Genomic DNA, 20714 nt, shown 5'->3' with positions numbered 1-20714 from the left:
CTCCCAAGTGCTGGGATTAAAGGCGTTCGCCACCACCGCCTGGCTTTCTGGCCAGTTTTTAATGTGGGTTTTGGAGAGCAGACTGGGATTAAAGGTGTGGGCTACCACCACCTAGCCAGACGCAGTTTGTTTATTTATTTGTTTTGGGTGGGGGTTTCAAAACAGGGAGGGTTTCTCTGTGTAGCCCTGGCTGTCCTGGAACTTGCTCTGTTCTCCTCTCCAGGCCGGCCTTGACCTCAGAGTTCCAGCTGCGTCTGCCTCCCAAGTGCTGAGATTAAAGGAGTGTAGCACCACCAGCCGGCAAATCTTCCTATTTTTAAAATTTTATTTTTAAATAGTTATTTTGTATGAGTGTTTTGCTTGCATGTAAGACTCTGTACTACATGCATGCCTGGTGCCAGAGGCCAAAAGACAGTTGCCATATGGGTGATGAGAGTTGAACCCAGGTCCTCTTGAAGAGCAGCCAGTGTTCTAACCAGTGAATCACCGTGCCACTCGCGGCCTTAGCCATGAGAATTCTGGGTATTACAGACATGCACCTGTACACTAGGCTTTTGGGATCGCTTCTTCCATTATTCCAAAGTTGCCTTTTCCTAGGAGCGACTGGTTTTTTGTAAACAGCGAATTTACATTCTAACTAAAGTTGCATCTTTAGTTAGAATGCCGCAGTTCTTTTGGTGCAACATTCAGTCTCCTTTGTTAATAGGCCTATCAAAGATCAAATCTACAGCATTTTCAGAGGCTACATAATTTGTAGTGTACCGTATATTAGGGCGGAACTGCATTTAAATTGAGCATTCTCAGCTCCCAGCCCGCACTTCGCTTAGCACTCACGCGCTCAATAAATGCTTGCGCAAAGTATGAATGAACTAAAGAACCGCCAGAGCCTCTGAGGGGGTCGGCCTGGGAGTTCCAAAGTTCGGGAGGGGACACGAGGGCGGGCAGTGAGCATCACGTGACGGGGCGGAGCAAATCCCATGTGCTTCCCCAGCGCCAGCGCAGCTCCGCCCTCTGCGCCGGTCACGTGGGGCGCCGGCTGCGCCTGCGGAGAAGCGGTGGCCGCCGAGCGGGATCCGTGCGGGGAGCCGGAAATGGTTGTGGACTACGTCTGTGCGGCTGCGTGGGGCTCGGCCGCGCGGACTGAAGGAGACTGAAGGTAAAGCCGCCATGTCCGGGCCCAACCCGGCCCCCCACCCCTCCCCCCGCATCCGCCGCCATCCGGGCCGGGGCCCGCCACCCTGCGCCGCCGCCCCGGCGCCCCGGCCCCGAGCCCGCGCCCAGGCCCTACTCGCCAGGCCGATCCCCGGCCCACGTGTGCCGGGCCGGGCCCGGGTGGGGGTGGGGAGCAGGGCCCGGCCGGCCCGGGCGGGGAGGGCTCTGGGGCGGCGACGCGACAGCCACCTCCGCTGGGCCGGGGCCGCGGCCCGGCGCAGGCTCCGCGGCGCAGACCCGCCGCCCCCTCCCCCCTGCGGGGCCCGGGCGGCCGCCGGGAAGTGACACGTTGTTCTTTGGCACTGGCCGCGTTGCGCAGGGCAGGGAGGCGGCGGCGGGCAGGGAGGAGCCCCCAGCCCCGCCCGGCGGCCGACCCTCGCCTGCCCCGAGCCGGCTCCGCTGCAGTCGCCGCCCGCCCTGCTGGTGCGGCCAGACTCGCGCCCTTCCTGGCTTGTGTTCCCGGGCGGTCTCAGGCCTCTCCGGCCCCGTGCGAGTGCCCCGCGGCAGGCTCCGAACCCGGTGTCCCCGGGTGGGGGGTGGGGACACCACGGCCGAAGCAGCCGGCTTCATTTGTGATCCGGGAGCCTGGTGCCAGCGAGACCTGGAATTTCCGGTCTGGTTGGTCTTGGGCCCCGTGGAGCCAGGTTGATACCCCTCACCTCCCAACCCCAGGCCTTCGGATGCCCAGAACCTGTAGGCCGCACTGTGGACTTATTCTTAACCGAGGGGGTGAGTGAGGGGGTTGTTTGAGCAGGCAAGGGTGGGGTCGGGCGTGTTGGTGGGGTCCGTAGTCTGGATTATTTCTGTTTCTGCATTTCCTTGGCACCTCCCTTGATCCATGTTGGTTTTAGCTCTTGAAACAACCTTCCCCCCCAGCCCATTTTTCGTAAGATTGGGTCCCTTCCCCATTCCGAGCTCTGCTGTTTCCAACAGGTGCTGGGGGGACCCTGATGTGGCACCAAATGAAATGAACAAAGCTCCTCAGCCCACAGGCCCCCCACCCGCCAGGTCCCCTGGACTCCCACAGGTAATCAAGGCGAAATGAGGACTCTGGTGGGGTGGAGGTCATGCAGTGCTCAGTTTTCCCACCCCCATCTGTGTCAGGGCAAAGTGCAGCTGCCTGCTGCCAAATTGAGATAGGGCCCCTGGCTGTCCCTGGGGCTGTCACAGGGAGGGAACATGTGGACTGCTGAGGCTGTTGCTGCTGGTCTGCTCCCCTTATTTCAGCAGCTTGGGTTTCGACCCCACCCAGGCTTCCCCTCTTGATGAACTCTGGTCTCTCCCCTTCAGCCAGCGTTTCCCCCGGGGCAGACTGCACCGGTGGTGTTTAGCACGCCACAAGCGACACAAATGAACACGCCTTCTCAGCCCCGCCAGGTGAGGGGCTGTGGATAGAGTAGGCCGCCGGGTGGGAACTGGGAGAGTCTGCTGCTGGTTTGGGTCTAGGATGGAAACTATGGAGGTCGTGTGCTTGCCTCCAGTTTCCTGACAGTTGCTCTGTGTTCTTTCGTGCCGTGTTAGTTACTTAACGCTGAAGTTTGTAGTCTGTGAGAGTGGCAGGCATTACGGGGTCTTCGCACCTTTGAGAATTGGGGACAGTGCTGTGGGCCCTGCTAGCAGCTCTATTACACTAGGAGGTTGCCATTACCCTGTTCCTCTTTGCTTTCTCTTTGAACTGTGACGAGATAAACATTCCAGCTGTGCTTTCATTTTTTTCTGTTCTCCAAGTTCTTCCTAAGTGGAAGGATTCTTTTCCTACTTCCTCCACTCCCCCTAAGTCCCCTCAAACCTTGGGGGTAATTGTCGTCTTTCCTGTCCCCATGTGCTCTCAGGGAGGATTCAGGTCTCTGCAGGTAATACCTCTTTTCTAATCCTGAGCCACCTCTTGGTGTCACCCCCATCCTCTACCTTAGTCCATGGCTAGACACAGATGGGATATTCAGGGTGGGGCCTTGTTTGCTGTTTTTAGGTCTTCAGTTCAGATACTGCATGTTAGAGGTTAACTGTTGAAGAGCAAGTATCCCAGAACTGGAAAATGGTTGCATGGAGCAGTCAGTCTCCGTACTTGAGGTGGACTCGTGCATGTTGGGGAGTATGTTGCCCTCAAGGGCTGTACTCAGGCATGATGCATCTTGATGTTAGGAAGACTCTGGAGGGATAGTATGTATAGAGGTGGCAGAGTGTGCATGGTAGTGAGAGCAGAGGATACAAAGTATTCATCTAAGTTTGGAGGCAAGTGTTAGTACTAGAGGCCACTTAGCCATCAGTTGATCCTGTGGGTTTTGGAAGGATTGATTGGTCTCTGTGCTCTGAAGCCTACAGTACTCTTTAAGGCTGTATAGACATTGTGGAGTGCTGGTTTTGCTGTTCGCTCCCTCCCTTTCTTGATCACTACTGCTCTCCTTCTTCCCAATAGCACTTCTACCCTAGCCGGGCCCAGCCCCCGAGCAGTGCAGCCTCCCGAGTACAGAGTGCAGCCCCTGCCCGTCCTGGCCCAGCTACCCATGTCTACCCTGCTGGATCCCAAGTAATGATGATCCCTTCCCAGATCTCCTATTCAGCCTCCCAAGGAGCCTACTATATCCCTGGACAGGTGAGGTTGGGGGCTGGAAGCCAGGCTACCTTGAGCTTAATCCTCTTCTTCTCCTCCCTGGCTTTCTAGATCCATTTCTCTTACAGAGGTGGGATTGCTAGTCATTGCCCAAGCTTGGCTTTTCCTACTTCATAATCTGATGTGGTGTTCATAGCTTTCCTCATCTTCTTTTCCCTCCTTTCTCCCCAACCCCCATCAGGGGCGTTCCACATATGTTGTCCCAACACAGCAGTACCCTGTGCAGCCAGGAGCCCCAGGCTTCTATCCGGGTGCAAGCCCTACCGAGTTTGGGACCTACGGTAAGCAGGGGAAGGAGTCAGTGGTGAGAACGCGCCCTAGGGCATTTCTAAGGTGGTCTGCTTTCTAAGACCTTTCCTAGGCATGCTGTTGGTTTTTAAATGATAGAATTGATATATGATAAGGATTAGTGCCTAATAATTTAACTCATTGGTAAGGGAAGCTTTGCTCCTTTGCTAAGAGAATTGGACTCTTTTCTCCACTTCTAGAAACATGTCATCAAAGCTAGGTGTGGTGACACACGCCTTTAATCCCAGCCAGCAATCAGAAGGTTGAGGCAGGAGGAGCTCTTCATTTGAAGACAGCCTGGTCTACACAGTGAGTTCCAGGACAGCCAGAGCCACGTGTTAATAGCCTGACTTTAAAAAACAAAACAAACAAACAAACAAACAAAAAAAACACAGGACGAGGATCTTTAAGATAACTCTGGCTAAAGGATTTGCCTCCAAGCCTGATAGCATTGATCACTGAGTTTGGTCACTGGAACCTGGTGGGTCAGAGAGAACTGACTCCCACAAGTTGTCTTCTCCCCTTCCCTCGTAACCCATGGTACTTGGGCATGCATATGCTAAAAACGAATATGATTTAAAAAAGAAAGGGCTGGAGACACAGAACTCAGTGGCTAAGAGTAACTGCTATAGCAGCTCCCATTTCAGGCAGCTCACACCGTCTATCACTTCCAAAGCCTGAGGATCCAACATCTCTGGCCACTTTGGGTACCTGCAGGTGTATAAATACCCATACACAGACACATAATTAAAAATAAACTGAAAGAAATACAGGCTCCGACTTGAAAGCCAAGTTAGACTTTTCCTGGTCGGTTTCTTTCATAGTTGGGAGACAATAACATGGGTTTGAGTGATTTTTTTCATAGTTAGCTTTCATATATGTTCGATGAAAGGATTGTTCTGATCTGTATGGCAGTGGGTTTTGTTTTTGAGACAGGGTCTTAAATGATGTAGTTATGGCTTTTCTTGGAACTTGCTCTGTAGACCAGGCTAGCCTCAAACTTGCAATGATTCCCCCTGCCTCTGGTTGTTGGAATTACAAGTGTGTGCCACCATGCTAACTTAGATCAGTATCTGAAAATTTTTCCCATTGGGAAGATGTTAAGTATATGCGTTTAATACATTTATAGTTGTAGATATGTGTATGTATGTGTGATTTAAGCATAACCACCGTTGGTGCTTTCAGAAGTAGTAAGTGGGAATTGGGATGAGTTACAAGTGTACCCCTCCTTGGAGACAATTGGGTTAGAGAATTTTACTTTTCTTGGGCCCAGTGTTACTTTTTGTTACATTACTCCTTGCAAAGGGCTAAATTAGGAATTGGAGTCAGCTTGAGTGGAATGATTTGGAAAACCCTTTTTATTCCCTGCCAAAGAGCTGATTGTCTCAAGTTGAGAGTGTCCATGTATGTTGCTGGGGTGGGGTACATAAGAGTGCCTTGTGGGGTAAAACAGGTACCTCATAGCGTAGAGAAGAAGGAGTTCTGCCTATAAGGTGTGTGTGTCTCTATGAGGAATTCTTGTAAATGCAGTTCAAACTGGTTCCCCTGCTTTGACAGACACCTAGGGAGGCGGGCAGGGAAGGGCAAGGGGCTGGCTGTGTATGATGAGACTTCTGCAGTGGGAGGTGTTCAAGCAGTATTAGTGTATGTTTGGGTCCTGATGCTGTCACAAACCTTCCTTTCTGTCCTCCTTCCCTCAAGCTGGTGCCTATTATCCGGCCCAAGGTGTGCAGCAGTTTCCTGCTAGTGTGGCTCCTGCCCCAGTTCTGATGAACCAGCCGCCCCAGATTGCCCCTAAGAGGGAGCGGAAAACTGTGAGTAGCAGTGAGGGGTTCTGGGACATCTGGGGACGGACTCCTGGGATGGTGTACTCATGAGTTCAGAACTTGATAGACTTTCATCTGAGCTTAAGCAGAGGTCAGGGTCTGTGGAGTACAAAGGTTCCTTGTAAGGTGATTGCAGTGTAGAAGGTGCTCATGGGAGGACTAAAGTGAGCAGCAGGGAAATTCCCCAGAGACTTGTACTCTAGTACGCTCATAAGACCTGTGATTGGTTTGGGGTTGCTGGTGGTTAGCTTTGGAAATGGTTTGTTTTGTGCTCTTCACCCCCTAGTCCTGGAAGCTCTGGAGGCCTACGCCTCTGCTCAGTCCTCAAGCCCTGGGCATGGTGCCCAGAATAGGGTGCCAGGGCTGGGGAAGCCGCTGAGTCACCCTGGCTCCACCCACTGCATCTGGGCCCTACCCCTAGAGATCAGGCCGACCAGCCACAAGTGAGCTAGCTGGATGCTAGATGGGGGTCTTGAGCTCCAGGGTGTGCAGCCATTGACTTAGGGATTGCCGGTGGGTAAAGGGGATGGAGGGAGGGAGGGAGGGGGGCATTGTGATGTACAGGGCTGTACTGTGAGGTCAAGAGTCTTAGGGGTGGGGACTAGGGCAGCGAGTACAAGAGCAGCCGGATGGGTTGACAGTAGAACTCATGGGGTTTCTGGCACCCACCCACCTGCTTCCCAGTAGGGGTGGGAGGTTGGCCCAGAGTCTTAGGAGTGGGACAGGGTGGAGAGGTGGGCTCCTTCTGCTTCCCACTCATCCTGTAGCTTTTTTTCCCCAGATCCGAATTCGAGACCCAAACCAAGGGGGGAAGGATATCACAGAAGAGATCATGTCTGGGGCCCGCACTGCCTCCACACCTACTCCTCCCCAGGTACTGTCAGCTGTTGGAGTGATAGATAACCTTGGCCTGGACAGCTCTTCTGTCCTGGATTCCCAAGTCACTTGATCTTTTCCTTCACCTAAGGGGTTTATTTCCCTGCTTTCTGGATTTCTACGCAGAGCTAAAGTAGAAATGACTCTAGTAAAGAAGGGTGGGGAACTCCTCAGTGCACACTTTTAACACTTGTGTCCTGCAGACGGGAGGCGGTCTGGAGCCTCAGCCTAATGGGGAGTCGCCTCAGGTTGCTGTCATTATCCGGCCAGGTAAGGAAGGCAGTTGCACGGCTTTTATGGGAGGTGAAGTATGCGTATTTAAACTTGAAGGAGGTGGAGTGGTGTGAACTGAGTACCAGAGAAGGATGACTTAGGTTTCATGTAGTGGGTTTGAAGTTAGACTGTTTTGGAAGAGATGGGAAAACCAGCCTTAGTGGGAGAAGACTGGGATGTAGGATGAGAATGTTAAATTGAAGTAACCTTAGCTAGGAGGAAGAAAAGCAACAGTGAAGAACTTGCTGTCATGAATTCTTGTTCGTTTTATGTAGATGACCGGTCACAGGGAGCATCTATTGGGGGGCGACCAGGACTACCTGGCCCAGAGCACAGCCCTGGCACAGAATCTCAGCCTTCATCACCTTCTCCAACCCCATCACCACCCCCAATTTTGGAGCCGGGGTCTGAGGCTAATCTTGGAGTCCTCTCCATTCCTGGGGACACTATGACAACGGGGATGATACAAATGTCTGTAGAAGAATCGACCCCCATCTCTTGTGAAACTGGGGAGCCATATTGCCTCTCTCCAGAACCCACTCTTGCTGAACCCATACTGGAAGTAGAAGTGACACTCAGCAAACCCATTCCAGAATCTGAGTTCTCTTCCAGTCCTCTCCAGGTTTCCACGTCCCTGGCACCTCACAGGGCGGAAACTCATGAGCCCAATGGCATGGTCCCATCTGAGGATCTGGAACCAGAGGTGGAGTCAAGCACAGAGCCAGCTCCTCCCCCTCTTTTAGTTTGTACTTCTGAATCACCTGTGCCCATTGCTCCAACTGCCCAGCCTGAGGAACTGCTCAATGGAGCCCCCTCACCACCAGCTGTGGACCTAAGCCCAGTCAGTGAGCCAGAGGAACAGGTCAAGGAGGTTTCATCCATGGCACCAGCCACCACTCTCTCTGCCTCTCCACCTGTGGCTCCTTCGGATACATCTCCTGCTCAAGAGGAAGAAGTAGAGGAAGAAGAGGAGGGCGGGGAAGCTGAGAGTGAGAAGGTAGCCGAGGAACTCCCCCTCGACAGCACTCCTGTCCCAGTCCAGTTGTCTCAGAATTTAGAGGTGGCAGCAGCCACCCAAGGTAAGATACAGCTAGATGATTGGTGTTGTCCATTTTGGGGGTGTTCTCTTTGTTGGTCTCCCGTTTGGCACCTCTTTTGTTTTGAGATGGTATTTATGTAGCTTGGCTGTCTGGGAACTTGATATACAGAATAGGCTAACCTCAGACTCGAGTTCTGCCTGCCTCTGCCTCCCACAGAGTGCTGGAATTAAAAGGCATGTACCACCTTTGTGTGCATAGCCTCCCACAAATGGGCTCCCGGTTTTGGATTTGTGATAAACCCCAAGAAGTAAGTTTTGAGACAAGGTCTTATGTAGCCCTGGCTGGCCATGAACTCCTGATACTTAAGTCTCTGTCTCCAAGTTGAGTTACAGAACTGGGCCATGACACGTGGCTTACAGTTAAGATTCAGAGCCTAAAGTGAGAGTGATAGAGAGGAAATGCTGTGTGTGGCTGGTTTTATTTTTTTGTCTTTTTCCTCCATGTGTTAGGGATACTATTAACTTATTCACAGCTTGGTCCTTCTCTTTCTCCTCCTTTTCTTTTAGTGGCAGTATCTGTGCCAAAGAGGAGGCGGAAAATTAAAGAGCTAAATAAGAAGGAGGCTGTGGGTGACCTTCTAGATGCCTTCAAGGAGGTAAGGGAACAGGTAGTTGAGGGAAAATGGCACAGTTGGGAGTGGTGAGCATGTGACTGAACCTGGGCCTTTTATGATTGAAGGTGGACCCAGCAGTACCAGAGGTAGAGAATCAGCCTCCTACAAGCGTCAACCCAAGCCCAGAGTCTGAGGGCAGCACTGCGCCCCCACAGCCTGAGGAAGCAGATGAAACCTGGGACTCTAAGGAAGACAAAATTCATAATGCTGAGAACATCCAGCCTGGGGAGCAGAAGTACGAGTACAAATCAGGTGTGTCCTTTAATCCCAGCACTCTTAATCCCAGCAGAGGCAGGCGGATCTCTGTGAGTTCGAGACCAGCCTGGTCTACAAGAGCTAGTTCCAGGACAGGCTCCAAAACCACAGCGAAACCCTGTCTCGGGGAAAAAAAAAGGAAGAGTTGAGTGGTTGAGAAATGGGTAGCCCTGTAACAGAACATAGGAGTGTGATTGCATCCTGTCATGCAGATCAGTGGAAGCCTCTGAACCTTGAAGAAAAGAAGCGTTATGACAGGGAATTTCTGCTTGGCTTTCAATTCATCTTTGCCAGTATGCAGAAACCAGAAGGATTGCCCCATATCACCGATGTAGTGCTCGACAAGGTTGGTGTTTTGAGGAATGTTGATTTGACCTGGGAGTGCCTGAAGCCTCCAAAGAGAAGTTGGTAACCCTAACCCGTTCCTAAGACATACATCTTCTCTGCAGGCCAATAAAACACCACTTCGGCAGCTGGATCCCTCCAGGCTACCTGGCATAAACTGTGGCCCAGATTTCACTCCATCTTTTGCCAACCTTGGCCGACCAACCCTCAATAACCGTGGGCCCCCAAGGGGTGGGCCAGGTGGGGAGCTGCCCCGAGGGCCGGTGAGTGGGGCTGGCTGAGGGGCGGATGTGTAACAGGGTGGGATCTTGTGTGCCTCAGCCTGCGAGTCTTGAGGCTATGTGGTAATAAATGGGGTCACATACTGTACTTGCTATTCTTTATTTTCATTTGTCCTCATCCCTTGTCTAGCAGGCTGGCTTGGGAGCCAGGCGCTCTCAGCAGGGTCCACGAAAGGAAACACGTAAGATCATTTCCTCAGTCATAATGACTGAAGACATAAAACTGAACAAAGCAGAGAAGGCTTGGAAACCCAGTAGTAAACGGACAGCAGCTGATAAGGATCGAGGGGAAGAGGATGCTGATGGAAGCAAAACCCAGGTACTGGCACATCTTGCCTTTGGTTTCCGTTCCTGCTTCTCAAGATCTGCTTTCTGAGCCACTTTACTGTGTCCACCATGCTGATTATCAGTGTCTGGACTCAGTTCCTACCATTGCGTCTGTCTAAGCAGCCAGTGTTTACCTTGAGTACTAAATTAGATCCTGTCTACTCTGTCGTCTTCCCCCACAGGACCTGTTCCGCAGGGTGCGCTCCATCCTGAATAAGCTGACACCCCAGATGTTCCAGCAGCTGATGAAGCAGGTGACACAGCTGGCCATTGACACCGAGGAACGCCTCAAAGGAGTTATTGACCTCATCTTTGAGAAAGCCATTTCAGAGCCCAACTTCTCTGTGGCTTATGCCAACATGTGCCGCTGCCTCATGGCGGTTAGTTTCCGCTCTTCAACATTTATTTTATGTCCCTTAGTGTATATAGTTACATGTTTGCTCCAGTGCACGTTTGGCAGTAGGGGTAACTTTGTGGAGTCAGTTCTCTTCTAACTTTATGTGGATTTCTGGAAATTAAGCTGCCAAACTTGCATGGCAGGCTTCTTCACACACTGAGCCATCTTGCTCGTCCAGTTTTTTTTTTTTTTTTTTTAATAATTTATTTAGATTCATTTTATGTGCATCAGTGTGAAGGTGTCAGATCCCCTGGAACTGGAGTGTCAGACAGTTGTGAGCTGCCATGTGGGTGCTGGGAATTGAACCCAGGTCCTCCGGAAGAGCAGTCAGTGCTCTTAACCACTGAGCCATCTCTCCAGCCCCGCTCGTCCAGTTTTTTACATCTTATGTAGCTTCTTACATCTTCCTGGGGATCCGGGAGTCCAGCTTTCCTTGGTTCCCCCTTGTCTATTATACAGCATCCAAGAAAACTTGAAAGGCATGTACTGATTTTAGTGTGATACTTACTATCTTTGGCCAACAGCTGAAAGTGCCCACTACAGAAAAGCCAACAGTGACTGTGAATTTTCGAAAACTGTTGTTAAATCGATGCCAGAAGGAATTTGAGAAAGACAAAGATGATGATGAAGTTTTTGAAAAAAAGCAAAAAGAGATGGATGAAGCTGCTACGGTGAGAAAGTGTATTGCCAATTCTACTCTGTGGTCACTACCCTCACCCACCAGTCAGAGCTCTGGGGATAGTAGTATTAAGATTCTTGAGGACTCTCTTTGACCTTAGGACATGAGTGTTTAATAATAGCCTGGCTGTCTAGATAAAAAGAGAAAAGGGGGTTTTAGCCAAGTAACTGTTTTGTTCTTAGCTTGTTTGTTTTTGTTCCTAGAGACAGGGTTTCTTTGTGTAACAGACCTAGCTGTTCTGGAACTAGCTCTTGTAAGATCAGGCTGGCTTCAAACTCCCAGAGATTTGCCTGCCTCTATCTCCTGAGTGCTGGAATTAAAGGCATGCCCACCACCACCCGGCCTTAGCTTTATTTTTATATGTATATTTTGTCAGCACGTATGTATTATGTGTACAGTGTGCATGTCTGGTGCCAGAAAGGGGCACTGGATTCCTTGGAACTGGAGTATAGATGGTTGTAAGCTACCACATGGGTATTGGGAACTGAATCCAGGTCTTCTGCAAGAATGGCAAGTGTTCTTAACCACTGACCCATCTCTACAGCCCCATGGTTATCATTTTGACATAATCTTTGTCCTATGACTGACAGGCAGAAGAACGGGGACGCCTGAAAGAAGAACTAGAAGAAGCCCGGGACATAGCTCGGCGGCGCTCTTTAGGAAATATCAAGTTCATTGGAGAGTTATTCAAGCTGAAGATGTTAACAGAAGCAATAATGCATGATTGTGTGGTCAAACTACTTAAGAACCATGATGAAGAGTCCCTGGAATGCCTCTGTCGCCTCCTTACCACTATTGGCAAAGACCTGGACTTTGCAAAAGCCAAGGTAGAGGTCCTGGGATGTGGGGAATGGGTGAAATATACGGGCCTGCTGACAACATACAAGGCTGAGGGGTCTGGGCTGCTTAGCCAATATCAGAGGTGAGGTATGAGAGATAATTGACTTGATCCTTTGCTTCCTAGCCTCGAATGGATCAGTATTTCAACCAAATGGAAAAAATCATTAAAGAAAAGAAGACTTCATCTCGTATCCGTTTCATGCTGCAGGACGTACTGGATCTGCGGCAGGTGTGTCTCTTCCCCACTTTATCTGCTGTTCGAGTTCCTGACACTGCCTTGTCTGATCCCTGCCAACCCAAAATAACTGCTGGTTTTGTTTGGTTTTCAAAGAGCAATTGGGTTCCACGCCGAGGGGATCAGGGTCCCAAGACTATTGATCAGATCCACAAGGAAGCTGAGATGGAAGAGCACCGAGAACATATCAAAGTGCAGCAGCTCATGGCCAAGGGCAGCGACAAGCGTCGGGGTGGCCCTCCAGGCCCGCCCATCAGTGAGTTTGAGGCTAGGGCTAAGAGGAGACAGTGAACCTCCTGGAGGGTATGAGGGTAACATGCTTTCCACTGATGACTTCTGTTAGTGCCACGTGTCTGGGCCACTGAGTCCACATGATGGGATTGAGGATCTGAGGAAGAAAGGCTGAGGTGGCACAAGAAGGAAGTTGTTAGGACTTGTTATCCCAACATTTCCCCCCCCCCTTTTTTTTTTTTTCTTTTTTCTTTTTTGTCTCAGGCCGTGGCCTTCCACTTGTGGATGATGGTGGCTGGAATACAGTCCCCATTAGCAAAGGCAGCCGCCCCATTGACACCTCACGGCTCACCAAGATCACAAAGGTAAGGTTGTGTTCTGGAGTGGGTGAGGTGGAGGGTGAGGAGAGGAACTGCCATTAGTCCCCACAGTTAAGGTGCTGACAGCTGAACTTTTCCTCCTAGACTCTAGATTGCTAGAGACAAGTTAGATGAAGTGCGCCAGCTATAGTGTTTGTTCACATCAGTCCTAGCAAACTGACAAGACGCCAGATCAAGCCAAGAACAGGCTTTACACTTTTAAGTGACTGAAAAGAAATCAAAGGGTGCTGTTTTCTGATCTATGAATTATGTGGAATTATGTGGAGTTCCGCTGTTTATGAAGAACTACTGGGATAGGACAACAGTTACTCCTTTATGTGTTCTCTTGAGTTGGATCACTCGTTACCTTGTGGCTGTGTGAGGTGGTGTTGGCTAAGGGCTTAAGCTAGATCAGAAGTCTATAAGTCTACTGTCTTTCCTTCTGCAGCCTGGTTCCATTGATTCTAACAACCAACTCTTTGCACCAGGAGGGCGACTGAGTTGGGGCAAGGGCAGCAGTGGGGGCTCAGGAGTCAAGCCCTCAGATACAGGTATGGAAAGCCACTGTAGGAAACTGGGTAGTTGCTATTCTCAGCTCCCTTAAGGTATAGTCTTTCCTCCACAGGAAACTCCGGGATAAGTCAGTAGGGAATGAATACAGTAGAAATATACATAATGCCAGAGAATGAATTACTTCCTGTCAACTTTGCGACCAAGAGTCCTCAATGATGGAGGGGGTGCACAAAGTAGGAGAGTGAATGAGGCATGGAGCACTCTTGGAACCATAGCTCTGGGAAGGAAGAAGTGGGTTAATGCAGCTTTCTGTCTCTAGCATCAGAAGCCACTCGTCCAGCTACTAGTACCTTGAATCGCTTTTCTGCTCTTCAACAAGCATTACCTACAGAGAGCACAGATAACAGGCGTGTTGTACAGAGGTGAGAATTTTAGGGGTGGGGTTGTTCTCACAGAATATTGTGATTGGGTTTTGGTTGTCAAAGCATAGAGATTTCTCTTACTTGTATTGCTTAGACATGTCCTTGTTGCCAAGAATGATACCTAGCAGCTGCCCTACAAGTGCTTGAGCAAGTATAGGTGAGAAACAATGTATCTCTTCTTCCAGGAGTAGCTTAAGCCGAGAGCGAGGTGAGAAAGCTGGGGACCGGGGAGACCGACTAGAGCGGAGTGAACGGGGAGGTGACCGCGGGGACCGACTTGATCGTGCCAGAACACCAGCCACCAAGCGAAGTTTTAGCAAGGAAGTGGAGGAGCGGAGTAGAGAGCGACCTTCCCAGCCTGAGGGACTGCGCAAGGCAGCTAGCCTCACAGAGGATCGTGGTCGGGATCCTGGTAAGGAAAGGAAGACTGGCAGAGGAACAGAGGAGAGCCTGATGTGGCTCTAGACTGTTAAGATGAGTAATTGAAAGGTTCTCCTCCCCTTCCCCCCATAGTGAAGCGGGAAGCCACTCTCCCACCAGTGAGCCCTCCAAAGGCTGCACTCTCTGAGGACGAGGTGGAGAAGAAATCCAAGGCCATCATTGAGGAATATCTCCATCTCAATGACATGAAGGTTGGCACTGGGAAGGGGAGCTGTGACTGGCATGGTTTGTAAAGGTTGGGCCAGGGAGTGATACTTTTCTCGGTGTGCTCTGCCCTCCACAGGAGGCAGTACAGTGTGTCCAGGAGCTGGCGTCACCCTCCTTGCTCTTCATCTTTGTGCGGCATGGCATCGAGTCCACACTGGAGCGTAGCACCATTGCTCGTGAGCACATGGGGCGGCTGCTGCACCAGCTCCTCTGCTCAGGGCACCTCTCTACTGCCCAGTACTATCAAGGGTAAATGATTTATTTCTGTGGACCTTCCGTGTTCACATATCCACCAATTTATTTATGGAGTTCATTGAACTTTGCATTGAGTATGTAGGCCAACCATTTCAATTAGCTTTGTAAGGGGTGATGGTGGTTTTAGCTTGAGATTGTCTCATGTCTGGAAAATGTTTCTGGAGGGCCTCCACATTTGATACTTGTCATGGTACATTTCCCTGGAAGGCCCATCTCCCCAAATGAGACTTCTTCTCATTCCCTTTTCAGGCTGTATGAAACACTAGAATTGGCCGAGGACATGGAAATTGACATCCCTCATGTATGGCTTTACCTGGCAGAATTGATAACACCAATTCTCCAGGAAGATGGGGTACCCATGGGAGAGCTCTTCAGGTAAGCCCTCCCTCATTTACAAGGGAGTGAGACAACTTGAATGCTGTGTTTGGAGAGGGATGAAGTAATGTTGAGGGCTATGGAGACTATCAGGGTTGATTTCTCTTGCAGGGAAATTACGAAGCCTCTGAGGCCCATAGGCAAAGCTACTTCTTTGTTGTTGGAGATCCTGGGTCTCTTATGCAAGAGCATGGTGAGTTTGGCCTTTCAAAGGGGAATGTATTCATGGACTTAAGTGGCTTTGGCTGCTTTGGTGACCATTGGAGTTTCTTGGTCCTTTGACCTTTGGTACTTGAAAAGTGCCAGGCGGTGGTGGCGCATGCCTTTAATCCCAGCAGTCAGGAGGCAGAGGCAGGAGGATCTCTGAGTTTGAGGCCAGCCTGGTCTGCAAGAGCTAGTTCCCGGCCAGGCTCTAAAACTTGTCTTGTGGGGGGGGGGGGTGTTAAGGTAGTTTCTGTCATGAATTCTGCCTGGGCTGAAGGAAGATTGGTAAGGAAAGATCCTAGACCTGTGTGGTTAGTCATTTGATCACTGTTCTTTTGAACATTCATTAAATACTGAGCTCCCGGGGTTATAACAGTTAAACAGTATGAACCTGGTAGAGAAAGGCAGGAAATGGCAGTTTCAGCAACTTGAGTGAAATGTGAAATAATAGGAAAAAATGGTGTCTCAGTGCCATGGAGTTACAGGATATTTATTTGGCAGCTGTTACAATAAAAGGCCTTCTTTGAAGAACATAGAAGTTAATGGAAGTAGCTGGGTGGTGGTGGCACACGCCTTTAATCCCAGCACTCAGGAGGCAGAAATAGGCAGATCTTTGAGTTCGAGGCCGGCCTGGTCTACAAGAGCTAGTTTCCAGGACAGGCTCCAAAGGCTACAGAGAAACCCTGTCTCGAAAAACCAAAAACAACAACAAAAAAAGAATGTAAAAGTCTTGAAAGGCAAGTTGGGGGTGATGCCCATGGTGGTAAGAAGTTGGGGTATGGCCGGGCGGTGGTGGCGCATGCCTTTAATCCCAGCACTTGGGAGGTAGAGGCAAGCAGATCTCTGTGAGTTCGAGACCAGCCTGGTCTACAAGAGCTAGTTCCAGGACAGGCTCCAAAACCACAGAGAAACCCTGTCTCAAAAAACAAAAAAAAAGAAGTTGGGGTGTGTAGTTTGAAAGGAACACAAGGGGACTTTTTGGGAGGTGTGAGGGTGTTATTGCTGCTAAGATTTTCTGAACTATTGCTGCTAAGATTTTCTGAACTCAGGAAACTCATTGGCACATCTGTTAGTTCCTAGTTCTTTTTTTTTAAACAGGTGTATCTGTGGCTGTCCTGGTGTGGTACTACCTCCTAGCGGTTATTTTTTGTTTGTTTTCTTCTTTGAAATCACCATGTGGGTGCTGGGACCCAAACAAGTGTTCTTAACTGCTGAGCCATCTCTCCAGGTCTAACAAAATAATAAATGCTTTAAAACAAACAAAAAAAAAACTTATAAAAGCTGCTTGGGAAAAGGAATATAGGTGATATATAAGGCATATACCAGGGTAAGACATAGATTTGCTTGTTTACCTTTTGAGATCTAGTGATTTTTTTTTTTAAAGATTTATTAATTATATATTCCGTGTTCTGCCTGCATGTATCCCTGCAGGCCAGACGAGGGCACCAAATCTCATTACAGATGGTTGTGAGCACATGTGGTTGTTGGGACTTGAACTCAGGACCTTTGGAAGAGCAGGCAAAGCTCTTAACCACTGAGCCATCTCCCCAGCCCCTAGTGATTTCTTTAAGAGTCCTACTAATGAAATTTTTTTACTAGAGACTTTTCCCTCTCATATCACACCACTGTGGTGGTGGGTGAGTTCCTATTGCTTGATATGTTTTTGATTTAGACATGGAAGGGTAGTACCCGTGTGGTATATTTAGATGACTGTTGAGGACTGTTGAGTCCTCAGAGGTAGAGGCCATGGGTAGAGGTAGATATTATTGAGATGCTGAATTGCTCTTTTGTTTTTCAGGGTCCCAAAAAGGTGGGGATGCTGTGGCGAGAGGCTGGTCTGAGCTGGAGGGAATTTCTAGCAGAAGGCCAAGACGTTAATTCATTTGTGACTGAACAGGTTTGAGACTAGTTTGTTCTGCATTTGGGGCTAGCTTTTCGCATCTTTTCTTCCTCTTTACTCTGTTGTCTTGCTTGACCTTGGTTGTTGGTTATTTGCTTTTAGAAGGTGGAATATACCTTGGGAGAAGAGTCTGAAGCTCCTGGCCAGAGGGCACTTGCCTTTGAGGAGCTGCGTAGGCAGCTGGAGAAGCTGCTGAAGGAGGGCTGCAGTAACCAGCGGGTGTTTGACTGGATAGAGGTATATTTCTCCTGGAAAACGGGAAGTAGAGAGGTAGTTTTTAAGATGGGATGTTTTGGGAGGTGACAGGAATGGGTACTCGGAGGCATAATTTAGAACTTAGGAGCCTTTGTTTTTCTGCACAGGCCAACCTGAATGAGCAGCAGATAGCATCCAATACATTAGTTCGAGCCCTCATGACGGCTGTCTGTCATTCTGCAATTATCTGTAAGGAGCGAGGGAGAGGCAAATGGAGGGAGAGGGGTTTTGATCTTGGCCTTCTGGGGCTAAGCCAGGTGAAGTCTGCAGTTATTACATTTATCCTTGTCTTTTTCCCTGTAGTTGAGTCTCCTCTCCGAGTGGATGTCACAGTGTTGAAACTGCGAGCGAGACTGCTGCAGAAATACTTGTGTGATGAACAGAAGGAGCTACAAGCACTCTACGCCCTCCAGGCCCTTGTAGTGACCTTAGAACAGCCTGCCAGTAAGAGCCAGGCTGCAGGGATGGGTGGGGCAAGGGACTGCCAGATAGAAGAGGGTGGTCATGGAAGGTACTCAACCTAAGAAAGGTGGGTAAAGAACAAAATGACCCTACCCAATGCACGTTTTCTTGCCTGCAAATGGAATGAGTTCATCTAAGCCTTGAGGTTCGATGTCCTGTCGGCTTTGTGCTGACCTACAGGCGACAGCAGCACAGAGGTGGTTAACAGTGTCTTTCAGACATGGTGCACCGCTGTGTCAGGCACAGATCTGAAACGCTTGGCTTACCCTGCCTTCTTATCTCGCCTTTGTGGGTTTATGTCCTTTGTCCACACTGGAAGACTGAGGTTTATAAATTCAGCACGTGGGTATGTTCAGGTGTTTAGGTAACTCGTGAGGAAATAGAGCACAGTTCTGTGCTGGCCTCGAGTCAGTAACTGTGTGTTAGAAGTGAACAGGCAGTTAGTTGTGACAGAGGGACTGGAGGCAGGGAAGGTACGTCAGGCCATGTAAGTAGTGGCAGGGGCTTTGCTTTGAGTGAAATAAGGCTTTTTGTAGGATTGTAAGCAAAGGATTAGCTGAGCATGATCCTCACACCAGAGGCCTGCCTTTGCTGATTAGGTTATTTCAGAGAATTCCCACCCTAACACTCTGGCTTTCTGGAGACAGAAAGGTAGGTCTGTGAGTGCAAGACAGTCAGGGCTACAAACAAAACACCAAAACAGCACTTGAAGCATAAGTATCTTTAAAATATCGTCAGTTAGTTGTTTAATTCCACTTTACAGTGGGAGAGGACTAAGGTTTTTTGTTTAGAAAGGTGCTGCTGAGGATAATGGGATTGCCTCAAGAGGAATAAGAACACTGGGGAAATGAAGACACACAGATAGGGCAGGGCCGTGTGAGCAAAGGAAAGAATTTGGTATAGGGAAGTGTTTGAAAATGATGAATGCTACAGAGTTTGGTAGGAGCTTATCTAAAAATTTGACTGGACTATAGGATAGTGAAAGATCGCTAGATAGCTTTTGTTGTTTGGTTTTTTGAAACGGTTTCTCTGTAGCTTTGGAGTCTGTCCTGGAACTATTGACCAGGCTGGCCTCAAAATCAGAGATCTGCCTGCCTCTGCCTCCTGAGTGCGGGGACTGAAAGGCATGCCCCACCACCACCCAGCGAAAGATAACTTTTATGTTTAAATTAGACAAATGTGGGCTTAAATGTAGGACAAAGTAGATGAGCAATTGCATAGGGTCCTCAGATTGTACATGGGCTTTAGAGTACAAATGTGGGGATAAGTGAAGGGTTAGCTGTGCCACAGCAGGTGGAATGGTCAGAGGAATGGCCTAGCTTCTCATAGCTGGTAAGCCATTACTGATGTCATGGTACTGGACATGGGGTCCTTGTGTGTACAGTGGCAAGGAAGGTGTTCTTGATGGCCAGAGTCAAGGCTCAGGCAGTACCTGTGAACTCTGACAGTGAGCACTCCCTAGAGGCCAGAGCGAGGTCATGGGTGTTTGTCATCATGGGATCTTAAGTCATCTGGACTGGCCTCAGACTAGTGACGTAGTTTAGGCTTGCCTTAGCATTTGAACCTCTCTTGCCCCTGTATCCCAAGTAATGAGATTGCAGTTGTGGACCCCATACCTTACATTTTTCCTTTCTTTTCTCTCCTTGGACTCTACATTTGGTGTTAGCCAAAAAGTGGAGAATTGATTATTCTTTCCCCTTCCTTTTTCTCTCTTAATATATGGTCTCACTGTAGAACTAGCTAGTTTAGAACAATCTATACTAGCCTAAAACGCAGAAATCTGCTTGCCTCTGCCTCCTGAGTTTTAGGACTAAAGGCGTGCGCCACCATACCTGGCCTCATTTTTTCCCCGTTTTCAGGCAGTTTTGCTAAGCTACTAGAACTGGCCCTGAACTTTTGATCCTTGGATCTTTCTGCCTCAGCCTTTTTTGGGGTTACATGCCTTTTTTTTTCCCCCCACTCCCCTTCCTTTCTCCCCTCTTACATGCCTGTTCCTAAGGATTGCTGCTGGCCAAGTAACTCATTCTTATGCTGGTAGCCTCTTTATGTCATGAAATTAGCATTCTGTCAGGCCTAGTCACTCCGGATACCAGGATGGTAGGTCAGGGCTTAGTTTTACAGTGTCTCTTTGGGAGGGATCTCTGGGTACAGACTAGTCACCTAATTGATGTCTTTGTGGCTTGCAGACCTGCTTCGAATGTTCTTTGATGCTCTGTATGATGAGGACGTGGTGAAGGAAGACGCTTTCTACAGCTGGGAGAGCAGCAAGGACCCTGCTGAGCAGCAGGGCAAGGGTGTGGCCCTTAAGTCTGTCACAGCCTTCTTCAATTGGCTTCGTGAGGCTGAGGAGGAGTCTGATCACAACTGATGGCGGGTGGGGCCGGGGACTTGGAGCCATGGACACGTGGATGGCCCAGCCAGCCAGCCGCCTGGACTGCAGGGGGGCGGCAGCAGCAGTGGCGGCAGTGGCAGTGGGTGCCTGTAGTGCTATGTGTCTGAGCTAATAAAGTGACTGATGAGGCAGGATGGCTTGGGGCTGCCTGGGGCCCCCCTCCAGGATGCTGCCAAGTGTCCCTCTCCTCCCCCCGGGGCACAGAGATATATATAAAGTCTTGAAATTTGGTGTGTCTTTGCGGGGGGGAGGGGCACTACCGCCTGCCTCTAGGGTCCTTTTTTATTTTCTGAAATCACTCTTGGGACTGCCGTCCTCGCTGCTGGGGGCATATGCCCCAGCCCCTGCACCACCCCTGCTGCTGCCTGGGCAGGGGAAAGGGGGGGCACGGTGCCTGTAATTATTAAACATGAATTCAATTAATTTCACTGCCTCTTTACTGATCTGCTCCCTGGGAGGAGTATGGAAAGATGGACATCGTTCTTTTCAGACTTAGCATTATATCAGTGTTGGTACCTGTCTCTTTCCTGGTCAGTGATG

General features: G+C 49.7%; 1 protein-coding gene and 1 non-coding gene across 13 annotated transcripts; both read left to right on the top strand.

The window, feature by feature from the left end:
- The first annotated feature begins 1006 nt into the window (after positions 1-1006).
- On the top strand, positions 1007-20597 carry Eif4g1 (eukaryotic translation initiation factor 4 gamma 1). 12 transcript variants are annotated; one of them, XM_050146449.1, is made up of 33 exons: positions 1007-1156; positions 1885-1941; positions 2146-2239; positions 2503-2589; positions 3629-3805; positions 4035-4104; positions 5813-5925; positions 6719-6811; positions 7017-7083; positions 7362-8165; positions 8693-8781; positions 8865-9051; positions 9267-9400; positions 9504-9662; positions 9814-9999; positions 10190-10387; positions 10929-11075; positions 11674-11910; positions 12048-12152; positions 12255-12414; positions 12654-12754; positions 13197-13299; positions 13581-13683; positions 13869-14095; positions 14197-14315; positions 14408-14580; positions 14836-14961; positions 15073-15154; positions 16964-17062; positions 17168-17302; positions 17428-17509; positions 17624-17764; positions 19969-20597. In XM_050146449.1, the coding sequence occupies exons 3-33, from the start codon at positions 2180-2182 to the stop codon at positions 20148-20150; spliced, it is 4746 nt and encodes a 1581-aa protein (XP_050002406.1). In that variant the 5' UTR covers positions 1007-1156; positions 1885-1941; positions 2146-2179; the 3' UTR covers positions 20151-20597. The 12 variants fall into 12 exon arrangements, with proteins under 12 accessions (XP_050002406.1, XP_050002405.1, XP_050002404.1 ...); XM_050146448.1 differs by having other exon boundaries at positions 9811-9999; XM_050146447.1 differs by having other exon boundaries at positions 9811-9999; positions 14173-14315.
- LOC126504371 (small nucleolar RNA SNORD66) lies at positions 12480-12554 on the top strand. The gene has a single exon (XR_007592570.1). It is a non-coding gene; the product is annotated as a small nucleolar RNA SNORD66 (small nucleolar RNA).
- Positions 20598-20714: the final 117 nt, after the last annotated feature.

Source organism: Alexandromys fortis, unplaced genomic scaffold (genome assembly GCF_014885135.2).
Source record: "Alexandromys fortis isolate MF-2015 unplaced genomic scaffold, M_Fortis_MF-2015_v1.1 scaffold_56, whole genome shotgun sequence".
Classification (NCBI taxonomy): domain Eukaryota; kingdom Metazoa; phylum Chordata; class Mammalia; order Rodentia; family Cricetidae; genus Alexandromys; species Alexandromys fortis.
Note: the sequence above shows the minus strand (reverse complement) of the source record. Positions and strands in the feature narration are given on the sequence as shown.